At 46.6% G+C, this 10,923-nt stretch overlaps 1 protein-coding gene across 3 annotated transcripts; it reads right to left on the bottom strand.

Annotated features, from left to right (window-relative positions):
* Positions 1-6,993: 6,993 nt before the first annotated feature.
* Positions 6,994-10,250, bottom strand: LOC123637944. Of its 3 annotated transcripts, XM_045551155.1 has the most exons (4): positions 9,630-10,250; positions 8,772-8,894; positions 7,372-7,420; positions 6,994-7,260 (listed from the first exon to the last, which is right to left on the bottom strand). In XM_045551155.1, exons 1-4 carry the CDS (start codon positions 10,239-10,241, stop codon positions 7,256-7,258), a joined length of 789 nt encoding a protein of 262 aa, XP_045407111.1. In that variant the 5' UTR covers positions 10,242-10,250; the 3' UTR covers positions 6,994-7,255. The 3 variants fall into 3 exon arrangements, 2 of the variants coding, with proteins under 2 accessions (XP_045407111.1, XP_045407110.1); XR_006735118.1 differs by lacking the exons at positions 8,772-8,894; positions 9,630-10,250 and adding an exon at positions 8,663-8,697; XM_045551154.1 differs by having other exon boundaries at positions 6,994-7,420.
* Between the last annotated feature and the right edge of the window lie 673 nt (positions 10,251-10,923).

Here is a 10,923-nt window from a genome sequence, read left to right as displayed (position 1 = left end):
TAGATCAATTATGAATAAGAAAAATCAAAGTTTTTATTTTACCTTCACTTATTCATTCTCCAATGCTCTCCTTTATATAGATCCAAGTTTCTGACCGGTGTCATTTTCCTTCTCTCTGAAGAATTTCTTTTAAGATTTCTTACAAGGGACATCTACTGGCAATAAACTCCCACAATTTATGTTTGTCTGGTAAAGTTTTTATTTTTTTCACCTTTGAAGAATAATTTTATATGGTACAAAATTCTAGGTTGATTTGGGTTTTTTTAGATTTTTTTTTTTTTTTCTCTTAACACTTTATTTCACTCCACTGTCTCCTTGCTTTCATAGTTTCTGAGAAGTCAGATGTAATGCTTACCTTTGATCCTCTATAGGTAAGGTGGTTTCTTCCCTCTGGCTTCTTTCAAGATTTTTTTCTTTATCTTTGATTTTTTGAGGTTTGAATATGATATGCGTAGGTGTAGTTTTTCTGGCATTTATTCTGTTTTGGATCTGCAGTTTGGTGTCTAACGTTGCTTTGGGGAAATTTTCAGTTATTGTTTCAAACATTGCTTTTGCTCCTGCCTCTCTCTATTCTCCCTCTGATATTCCCATGACACGTATGATACACCCTTGTGTAGTTGCGCCATGGTTCTTGGACATTCTGTTATGGTTTTATCTGTCTTTTTTCTCTTTGCCTTTCAGTTTTCTAAGTTTCTAATATCATCTCCTCAGCTCAGAGATGCTTTCCTCCGCCATGTCCAGTCTGCTACCTGAGCCCATCAGAGGCATTCTTCATTTACGTTACACAGTTTTTGGTATTTCTTTTTGTTTTTTTCTTAGAATTTCCATCTCTCTGCTTACATTCTCCACTTGTTCTTGTATGTTTTCTACCTTTTTCATTAGCACTTTTAGCATACTCATCCTAGTTTTCTAAAATCCCTGGTCTGGTAATTTTAACATTCTTGCCAGATCTGACCCTAGTGCTGGTGCTTGTCTGGTCCCTTCAGATTGTGGTTTTGGCTTTTTAGTACACCTTGTAATTTCTTGTTGAAAGGTGGCAGTCATGTACTGCGTGAAAGGAACTGCAGTCAATCTGCCTTTAGTAATGTATCCGTAAGGTGCATGTCAGGGGAAGCATTCACAGTCCTGTGACTGGGTCTTGGTCTTTGGTGAGCCTGTGCCCCTGGGCTGTGGACTGCACCAGTGCTTCTCAGTTTTCTTTTGTCTTCTCCCCCTTTGATGTGACGGGATGGCCAGGGCTGGCTGGAATCAGGTATTTCTCTTCCTCCACGTGAAAGGCCAGGGGTGAAGTTGGGTATGTCCCTTTCCCCAGGCCAATTAGGTTCCAATAAACCCCAGCAGATTAGGGTCTGGTAAAGCAACGTCTCCTGAGGGCGAGCCTTGTCAAGAACACACTGCTCTGGGGTGTTTCAGAATGGCGCCTTTCCCCTTCTCCCTGCTCGAGGCAGGAGGGGATTTTTCTCTGACGGTCACTGTGAGGACTTAGTAAAGCTCCTGGAGCTAAAACCCGCAATCGTATGGGGGGCCCCCATGAGGGGATCCCCCCTGGAGTTTGAAACTCTCAGAGTTGTCCACGTTAAGCCTCCAGCAGTTCATCAGTTAAACAGTTTAGGTCCCTGTCCTGGCACTGGTCCCTGCAGAGGTTTCTGCGTATGTGTTTCTGCTCTGGAACGTTACAATCCTCTGCATTTTCCTTTCCGTCTCTCCAATGTGGGGGCAGCAGTTTGGCCTGTGACCTCACTTCTCTCACAGGTTCCAGAGGAGTTGTTGATTTTTCAGTTTGTTCAGCTTTATACTTGCTAAGACAGCATGGCAACTTCAAAGATCCTTACATGGTAGACTGGAAACCAGAAGTCCCCTTCCTTCCTTTTTATGGATATACCACCGTATGGACACACCACGTTTGTTTATCCACTCACCCAGTGCTGGGCGTTTCAGTTGTTTCCATATTGTGTCTGTTATGAATAATGGTGCCATAAACATCTGTGTACAAGTTTTGGGGAGGACATACATTTTCATTTCTTAGATATATACCTAGGAGTAGAATTGATGCATCATGGGGTAATTCTATGTTTAATCATTGAGGAATTGCCAGACTTTTCCCAAAGTGGCTGTGCCATTGTACTTTCCCACTAGCAGTGCATGAGGGTTCTCATTTCTCCACATCCTCACCAACACTTATTATTTTACTTTATTTTAGCCATTCTAGTTACTATGAGGTTGCATCTGAGTGGTTTTAATTTGCATTTCTTTGTCCTGATGACTAATGAAGTTGTACATGTTTTCATGTGCTTATTAGCCATTTGCATTCTTCTTTGGAGAAATGTTTATTCCTATCCTTTGCCCATTTTTCAATTGAGTTATTTGTCTTCTTACTGAGTCATAAGGGTTTTTTATATATTCTAGAAACACATTTTTTATAAGATATGTGATTTACAAATATTTCCTCCTATTCTGTGGGTTGTCTTTTTATTTTCTTGATGGTGTTCTTTGATACATAAAATTTTTTTCACTTTTATGAAATCCAATTTATTAATGTTTTCTTCTTTGCTCATTTTCTTTCATTTCTTATCTTCTACCTGGGATCATATCCTTCTGAAAAATACCTTTAGTGAGTGTCTCCAAGTGACCAATTATCTGCAGTTTTTTTGGTCAAAAATTGCATTTAGCTTACTTCCATTCTTAAAGGATATTTCCCTAGGTATACAATATTAAGTTGGAGGGATTTCTTTTACAGTACATTAATGATATTCTTTCACTGTCTTCTGGCTTTCATTGTTGCTGTTGAGAAGTCAGTTGTCCTTCTGTCACTCCTTTGACGATATTATCCCTTTTCCCTATATTCTTTTAATATTTTTTTCTTTGTGGTTTTCTTCAGATTCACTATGATGTATCTAAATATGGATAATTTTTTTGTAACTTACTTGGACTTCTTGATTCATGAATATTGGAATTGGTGTCTTTCAACAGACCTAAAAATTCTCAGCCACTCTCTCTCTATATTTCTCTTCCTTTCTAGAACTCCACTCCAATTGCACATATGTTAGATGTTTTCCACATATTTTCTCACTCTTTCTTCAATATTTTTTGTCTTTTTTGTCTCTCAGGTTGCATTCTGGACACTTTCTTCTCATGTGTCTTCCAGTTCATTAATTTTCTCTTCAGCTATATCCATTAAACTGACTTTGAGTTCTTAATTTTTTATTTTTCAGTTCTTAAAGTTTATTTTGCTCCTTTTCAAATCTGTAATGTTTTTTCTTATAGTTTCTTGCCTCCTATATCTCCTTAAGCATAGTACACATTTTCACCTTATATCTGTGTACAATAATTCTAATAACTAAAGTTTTTGTGTATGCTTCTGCTGTCTGTGGTTTCCGCTAGTTCTCACTCAGGTTACTTATTTCCTTGAGTGGCTGATTATTTTTCGCTGTGTGCTGGACATTTTATTTGGAAAATTATTTGTAAGAATGATTTTTTATCTGAAATGGTGCTATTTTTCTCCAGAAAGAAATTTTTGTTTGTTTCTGCCAACAGTCTTGGAATTCTATCAATATGGAACCACCTTAATTCAAGTTCAAGGGTATGGTTCCCTGGATTGCCCAGATTACTAGAACCTGTCAGTCTGGGAGAGAGTTAGTTTATTTTTGACTCATCATAACTTTCAGAGTATCCATTTGGAATCCCAGCTTAAAGAGAGGAGCATTTATCACGGGCCCCATTTTTGGTAGTCTCTGGGCTTTAAATTTTGTCCTGAGGCCAAAACCATAGCTGTTTCTTCTGGATTAGTAAATGCCCTTAGGGAAAATGCAGCTTTGCATACTAGGCTTACTTCTCTGGGTTATCATTTTTTTATTAGGTTTTAGTCAGCTAATTCTTTATTCTCTTATTAGCTGTTTGATGCTTTAAGATGTTTTTATATTCCATATAGTTTTTTCCCTTGTCTTCTTTGGATGATTTGGTCCTAATTAAATGTTTCCCTATACAGTGTCTTCTGCAAGCTTCATAGCAATTCTATTGGGTAAGAAAGAAAAGAAACTTTTTATCTGAGGAATGCAAGCTCCCTTTAAATTATCAGGCCCAGAGAGGCATTGGAATGAGACAGCAGTCACATCCCACCCCTGTCCCTTGAGCTAAGTAATCATTTCCTGAAGTCGCTTGCTATTTGGACTCTAGACTGACTGACGCCCCAAGTAGCTATAAATTAACCTAACAGTGCTATGCTTGGACACCATAGCTCATATCCTATACGTCAACAATGTGTTGCCAATTAATAATCAATGTTATTTCTATAAACCAATCAGAATTCCTGAAAAACAATTTTTGTAATCATCCCCTCTCCTGATTCATCCTTTTTTCTTTGGAAGTTCAAGCCTCTCCTTTGCTCTCTGGAGCATCTCCCGAGGTAACTTGGAAGTGTTTCCCAGGTGGCAGTATTGAAATTTGGCCCCAATAAACTCACTACTTGTATTAATTTTGCATGAGTTTCCTCCTTTAGGCCAACATGAGTACCTAGGATTATTTACATTTTGTTGATGTAGAAACCAAGGCTCAGAGTGTAGAAGTGACTTGTGCCAGATCACACAGAGGATGTCATAGAACATAGATTGGACATCAATAAGCCAAAGATTCTTTTACCACCTCCTTTACAAAATAGGTGCCAACTATATCTGCAGGAGGGTACAGTGTACTCCTGAACTACTTACCTGGGTAGACCAACTGAGATTACAGTTTGAAAGGGTTTCCCAATGTGGAAAGTTCTTTGCACACTGCAAAGATGATTACAGTGAAATTTTATTCACCAAAGTCTTTCATAGAAATGGCTTTGTGACACCCTGCGATCTCCATTTTTGGTTTAGGAGCTGAATATACTTATGCATTTAGCATTTAATTAGCATCTACTCTGGGCAGGCCTGTGTACAGAGAGCTCCTGTCTCAGGGAGAAGAATTGGACATGGATTGTATGACACGGTGTGATTAGTGCCTGGGAGGTGCTGGGAGCAGTAGTAGGATAGCAGTGATAATAAACAAAACAACTCCCAGTTATTGGGCAATTATAATGTGCCAGACACTGACTGATCTGAGACAGATACACACACACACACACACACACACACACACACACGCATACACGCACACACACACATTTACACATTTGATGCTCAAAAGGGGTGTAGGGAGGTATACTGGTCACTTACCTGCTGTGAGACCTTAGGTAAGTTATTTTACGTCTTTATATAATGAGGCCAATAATAGCATGCACCACCTAAGTTTGTCCGTGTAGAGGGCTTGGTCAAGGGACTATTGTGTACTAGCCCTGTTGTCGGGCTAAGACACTGAGGCTCAGGGAGTTGAGTCCATTTGCCCACAGCTCACAGTTGATCGGCAAACATTACTGAGCACCCACTGTGGGCAGCATCTGTGCTGGGGCTGGGGGTGGAGCCATGCTCGGACCGGACATGGCCCCTCCTCTGACAGCCTAAATGGCCCAGTACCCAACTCAAAAGACTACAAAGTTCCCCCAGCGCGGGCAGCTCAGCATGGATAGATCACCAAGGCTTCCCTAGGGAAGTCCCTCCAGCTGGCTCACGAAGCACAAAGAGGGGTTTTGCAGATGGAAACCTGAGCAGGGGGGTTTAGGCAGGGAGAACAATGTGTGCGGCAAACCAGGCCACAGGCCTTTTTCTTTCTTGCTCCGTCTGGGGAGGAGCACATCCTTCACCTGCCTTTTCCATCTAAGTGCTGAAGCGGCATCCTTGTTACAAGGAAGTAGGTCACATTTCCAGTCCCCCAAAAGGAAACTGCTACCTCCATTGTGACAGGGTGTGAAACAGCCGCCTCCGCTGCCTCCCCCATGTGCCTCTCTGTGGTCCTAGCTCCCTAGGGTGTGCTATTCCCAGAGCAGCTTTCCTCTTCCTGACTGCTGAGTGAGCCTCGCGGGAGAATTCACTAGCAGCCCCTGAGCGGCCCTGACAGAGGTGGGGGGCGCCGTGGGGAGAGCCTGAGGCTGGCGTAGGCGCCCCAGCCCACCCTCCGGCCCAGCTGACACCTACCAGCCAGGGGAAAAAAGCTCAGGCAGTGAACGTTGCAAGCAAGTGGTGCCTCCAACACTACCTTGGCGACGATCTGCTCACACAGAGCTGCGGGGCCTTCCTTTGGGGACCAGCAGAGACTCTAGGGATGTCTCTGTATGAGAGTGAACATGAGCCTGGGCCTCAGGTCACACCAAGGACCTGCGACTATGGACTCTGTGCAGCCTGCACCTGCTTCCTGGAGCTATCAGGAAATTACCGAGACAAGGCAATAGTCATGCTGCCAAGTGTTAGATTCAGGCTGAGGATGCCAGTTCTCTAGGGACGCACATGATGTGGTGGAAACAGTGTGGATTTGGAGACAGACGGGTGTAGTGAGCAGAACAGTCTGAAAAGGGCCCCCAGAATCTTATTCTGTGTTATCTGAGCAATGAGCCACGAGGCCACCAGCCTGCTCCCACAGGCCACTGGCTCTCTCTTCCCACCACAATGACAGGGGAATTGTAACATCCCACTGGCCCCCAAGGTCCCCAAGGAGCCAGGGTGCTTGCAGTCAGCAACCCCAGATAACCTCTGCAAACAGCCAGCACCCCAACCACATTCTACCTGGACCCAGGTAGCCTATGATTCTCCAGGTATTGGGCTGCTCTCTTGCGTTTGTCCTTTCAAAGGGAGACCCCCAAGGGGAGAGAAGGAGGGGACACTAGGAGACCCCTGGCTCAGAATGCTTTCCTCTGGGCCACTTCCCACCCTGGGTCCTCAGGCCTCATCTACCCCAGCAGGAGAGCCACACTGCCTACCTGTGGTGGAGAGGGAACAAAGCCTTGGGTGTGGACAGCGCCATCCAGAAACGGTTCCATGTGGACAAGGACCTTCCACCTGTTGTTTTGCTTTGCAAAGTTCACTCCTGTATTAGTTTCCCAGGGCTGTTGTAACAAATTACCACAAATGTGATGGCTTCAAAAACAGAAATTTATTCTATCATAGTTCTGGAGGCTGGAAGTCCAAAACCGAGGTGTCGGCAGGGCCAGGCTCCTGCGGGAAGCTCTGGGAATTCATTCCATGCCTCTCTGCCAGCTCCTGGTGGCTGCCAGCGATCCTTGGCATTTCTCGGCTTGTAGCCGCATCGCTGCAATCTCTGTCTCCATCTTCACACAACCCTCTTCTCTTTGTATCTGTCTTCTCTGTGTGTCTCTTATAAAGACATTCGTCACTGGCTTTAGGTTTCACCCTGACAATAAGGATGATCTCATCACAAGATCCTTAACTTAATTGGATTGGCAAGATGGTTTTTCCAATAAGGTTCCATTCACAGGTTCCAGGGATTGGGATATGGACATACCTTTGCAGGGGGCACCATTCAACTCACTATAGCCTCCTACCAGTTTCTCCTGAAAATGTAAGAGTCTCGTTATTTTACCAAAACTAGAGAGAAGTAGAGAAGAGGAAACTGTAGTGTGTCAGGCACTTCTACATTCACTGTCTCAATTCTTCATCCAGCATCTCACCAAACTCAGTATTCCTATTTCCTCTTTCTGGATGAGGAAATAGAGGACCAGAGATGTTAAGTAACTTGTACGAGACCACACAGCTAGGAAGTATCACCAGGGCATTACATCAGGTCTGTCTGTGTCATGCAAAGGGTCCCTCCTAGGTTTCCCCTGTCATGTACCAGGGCTCAAGACATATTCTACAACATCACATGAGATGGGTTAAGGATGCTTTCTTGGAGAAAGAGGGCACTCACATGCGCCTTTGGTCAGTGAAAAATGAGAAGGCAGGGAGCCCCCAAACCTCCCATCATCCCCCAGAGAAGAGCGCCAGGGCGCTGAGGACAAAGGTCAGTGTGCTGGCGTGGAGAGGGCAGAGGGACAGATTGCAGGGTGGGGGGCCTGGAGGGGAGTTGGCATTTTCTGTCGGTGCGATGCACAACCACTGCAGGGCTGAGGGCAGGAGTGAGTGAGGAGATCTCCTATACATTTTAAAGCTCACCATTTGAGGAAATATCAGACAAGTCCAAATTGAGGGACATACTACAAAATAATTAGACTGCACATCTCAAAAATGCCAAGGTCATGACAGCTGAAGACAAACCAAGGAACTGTTCCAAGGAAAAGGAGACTAAAGGAGCAGGAGGACCGAATGCAAAGCACGAGCCAGACTTCTGTTTGGGGACACCAGGCAGATGTGGACAAGGTCTGCAGATCAGCTGCCAGTCCTGCACCACTGGCGCTGTTTTTGATCATCACACAGCGCTGCGTGAGAGAGTGTCCCTGTTTATAGGACAGTCCCACTGGAGTATTTACGGGTAAAGAGGCATCAGGTCTGCAACTTACTCCAGCGTTTTAGAAAAACGTGTATATACACAGAGAGATGAGTAAGCACATGCGAGGAATTGAGCGAAGGCTGTGTGGAAAGTCTTTATACTACTCTTGCAATTTTTCTGTAAGTCTAGGGCTTACGTCAAAAAGTTAAAAGAATAAAGTGAGGTTGCCATGTGGAGAGCTGGCTGTGGGGTCATGGGGAGGGAGCACGGTGGCAGGGCAGGTGGGGGGGATTTGAGATACAAGCCGAAGGTGGAGCCATCAGAACCTGCTGGTGGGTCACACTTGGGGGCTGAGGGGGACAATAACCGTGGGCTTTCAATTGGATGGAGGCCCCTTCCCAGGGTGGGGTGGGGTGCAGCGTAGGGGGACATGAAGAATCCATGCCAGCCACAGCAGGAGCACCACTGTGGCTTCCCGTGCCACCTCCAGAGCCGACGCCATGGAAACGGTGTTTGCTGCTTTGTAAGCAGACAAGCCCATCCAGGGAGTCAAGGTAGGATGAGAAGAGGCGACGGAGCCTCCAATGTTCAGAAGTCCCCTGAGAAAAGAAAGGGAGTTTCAGTTTAAGCCCTAGGGGTGAGTGATTTCCAATGACTGTTGAGTGCTTCCTAGGTACCAGTCACTGCGCAAGGCATTTTAGATTGTTATCTTTTCTTCTCATAATAGCCTTGTGAGATGCCCATTGAAAACATGATGTTACCAAGGCTCAGGGAGGAGAAGCGATTGCCCAGGGTGACATAGCCCGCAAGCAGCAGAGCTGGCTTTTGGACCCAACCCCTCCCCTGCCAGAGACACTGCCTGGGAGTTCCTGTTTTCTACCACTTCTTGCCCGGCTACCCCACAGGACCCAGGTCTCACCTCTTTGAAGGGAAGCCGTGCAGCTGTTTTTTCCTGACAGCTGTGAGGCTCCTCTCCAAGGGAAGGAGTATTTTGTTGCCAATCCAGCCCCTTCCAGGAAAGAGCCCCTGAATTGCAGGATTCCACCCACCCTCTCTTCTCTGACATGCGCGTTAGCCCTGACCGCTCCCAGGGAAGGCCCTTTGGCTCCCTGCACTCCCCGTTCCTCCTCTGAAAACAGCTCCCGAGAGGGTGGGGCCCCGACCACCTGCGGGGCGGGTGCCCGCTCACGCTCACGCTGCTGTGCCTGTCATTTTCATACCAGAGGTCAATAGCGAGCGCCTGGGTGCCAGGCTGTCCCCAGACACCAGGTTTGGTTTCCCCAGCAGCCCTCACTTTCAGTGTGGGGAGCCATGGCTCCGAAAGCTGCAGGCACCTGTGGGAGGTCACCAAGCCGGGAGGGAGCTAAGCCAAGATCCAGCCCACTGGCGCATCCTTGGCGCCAGGCATGGCGCTGCCCCCTGGTGCTCAAGCCTGGCTTTTTGAATAGACTCAAGTCCGCTGGAGGTTCTGACCACAAGGGTTCATCCTGCCTCTGAGCTTCAGAGTCAGGAACACAGGCCGAGCTGAAAGGCACAAAAGGTTTTGCTCCCCGGACTCCAGCTCCCGCTGTGGGCTCTGGGGTTCCAGCATGGACCCGTGCGCCTGCCTCTGTGTTCCAGCAGGGCCTCACCCGCCACGCCCAGCCCAGCCCTGCCTGAAAGACACTCTGTTCCTGACCCCACCGCGGGGCGCCTCTCTTCTGGGCAGCCGCGCCTGGAGGGGAAAGAAGTGGGAGGCAGGGGCAGTGGGGTGGGTGGATGCGGCTGGGTGCAGCTTGGCCAGAAGAACAGAGAGACTCCTCCAACAGCTTCTCCTTCTCCAACAGCTTCTCCTTCTCCAACAGCTTCTCCTTCTCCAACAGCTTCTCCTCCAACAGCTTCTCCTCCAACAGCTTCTCCTTCTCCAACAGCTTCTCCTTCTCCTTGCTGCTTTGGCCCTGACACATTCCTCTGCACAGCCTAGAAAAAGACGCCAGTTATGTTTAACCCCACAGCCAGGTACTGAGTGTCCAAGACAGAGGTGAGGGCTGCCGCCTCGCTGCTGTGACAAACGGCCCCTCATCTCGGTGGCTTAGCACAACAAAGGGTGTTTGGGTTTTGGTTTTGTTTGTCTTTGTGCGTGATGTCTGGGAATTACTTTAAAATACTCCAGGAATCAGTTTAAAAAGTGGGGTGGGAGTGGAAAATGAGAGAAGATGGGGACTTGTTGATACCTTTTTAAGCTTTGTGACAGATGGCGACGGTCAGGTATGGTACTGTGCTCTCTGCCTCTTCTCTGTACTTGAAACCTTTGCGTATGTTTATTTTTCCCTCATACAAAGTCCAGTGCTGTGTTCCCAGCCTGTGGCTCTCCCGGGTGGCTTTCCTCCAGTGGTGGCCCCGAGACACAGGCCCTTTCCTTCCCAAACTCTTTGCGTGACGTACGCGTGAAACGGCCTTGGTTCCTGGAGAGCGGGAAGGCCGTGGGAAGGAGAGACCCCGTCGCCAGAGCTCTCTGGGCATCTGGCCTTCAACACACCGGTGCCCCCACCACAATATCCATCCTCCACATCCAAAGTGGTAAAGGAATCATTTTGCAAAACGTTACCATCGGGGAGAAATGAGCACACCATACAAGGGATCTCTCCG

The sequence above is a fragment of the Lemur catta genome, chromosome 5 (genome assembly GCF_020740605.2).
Source record: "Lemur catta isolate mLemCat1 chromosome 5, mLemCat1.pri, whole genome shotgun sequence".
In the NCBI taxonomy this organism is placed as follows: domain Eukaryota; kingdom Metazoa; phylum Chordata; class Mammalia; order Primates; family Lemuridae; genus Lemur; species Lemur catta.
The sequence above is the reverse complement of the archived record's forward strand: the minus strand, read 5'-3'. Positions and strand labels throughout refer to the sequence as shown.

What these genes read in the sequence shown, in the direction of transcription:
- LOC123637944 (XM_045551154.1), bottom strand. Translation starts at nt 10,241, where the DNA reads ATGTGTCAGGGCCAAAGCAGCAAGGAGAAGGAGAAGCTGTTGGAGAAG. An exon ending in GGCTTGGTGACCTCCCACAG is followed by an intron (nt 8,895 to 9,629) that starts GTGCCTGCAGCT and finishes TTCTTTTCTCAG; the next exon opens with GGGACTTCTGAACATTGGAG. An exon ending in TCGGCTCTGGAGGTGGCACG is followed by an intron (nt 7,421 to 8,771) that starts GGAAGCCACAGT and finishes TTACATTTTCAG; the next exon opens with GAGAAACTGGTAGGAGGCTA.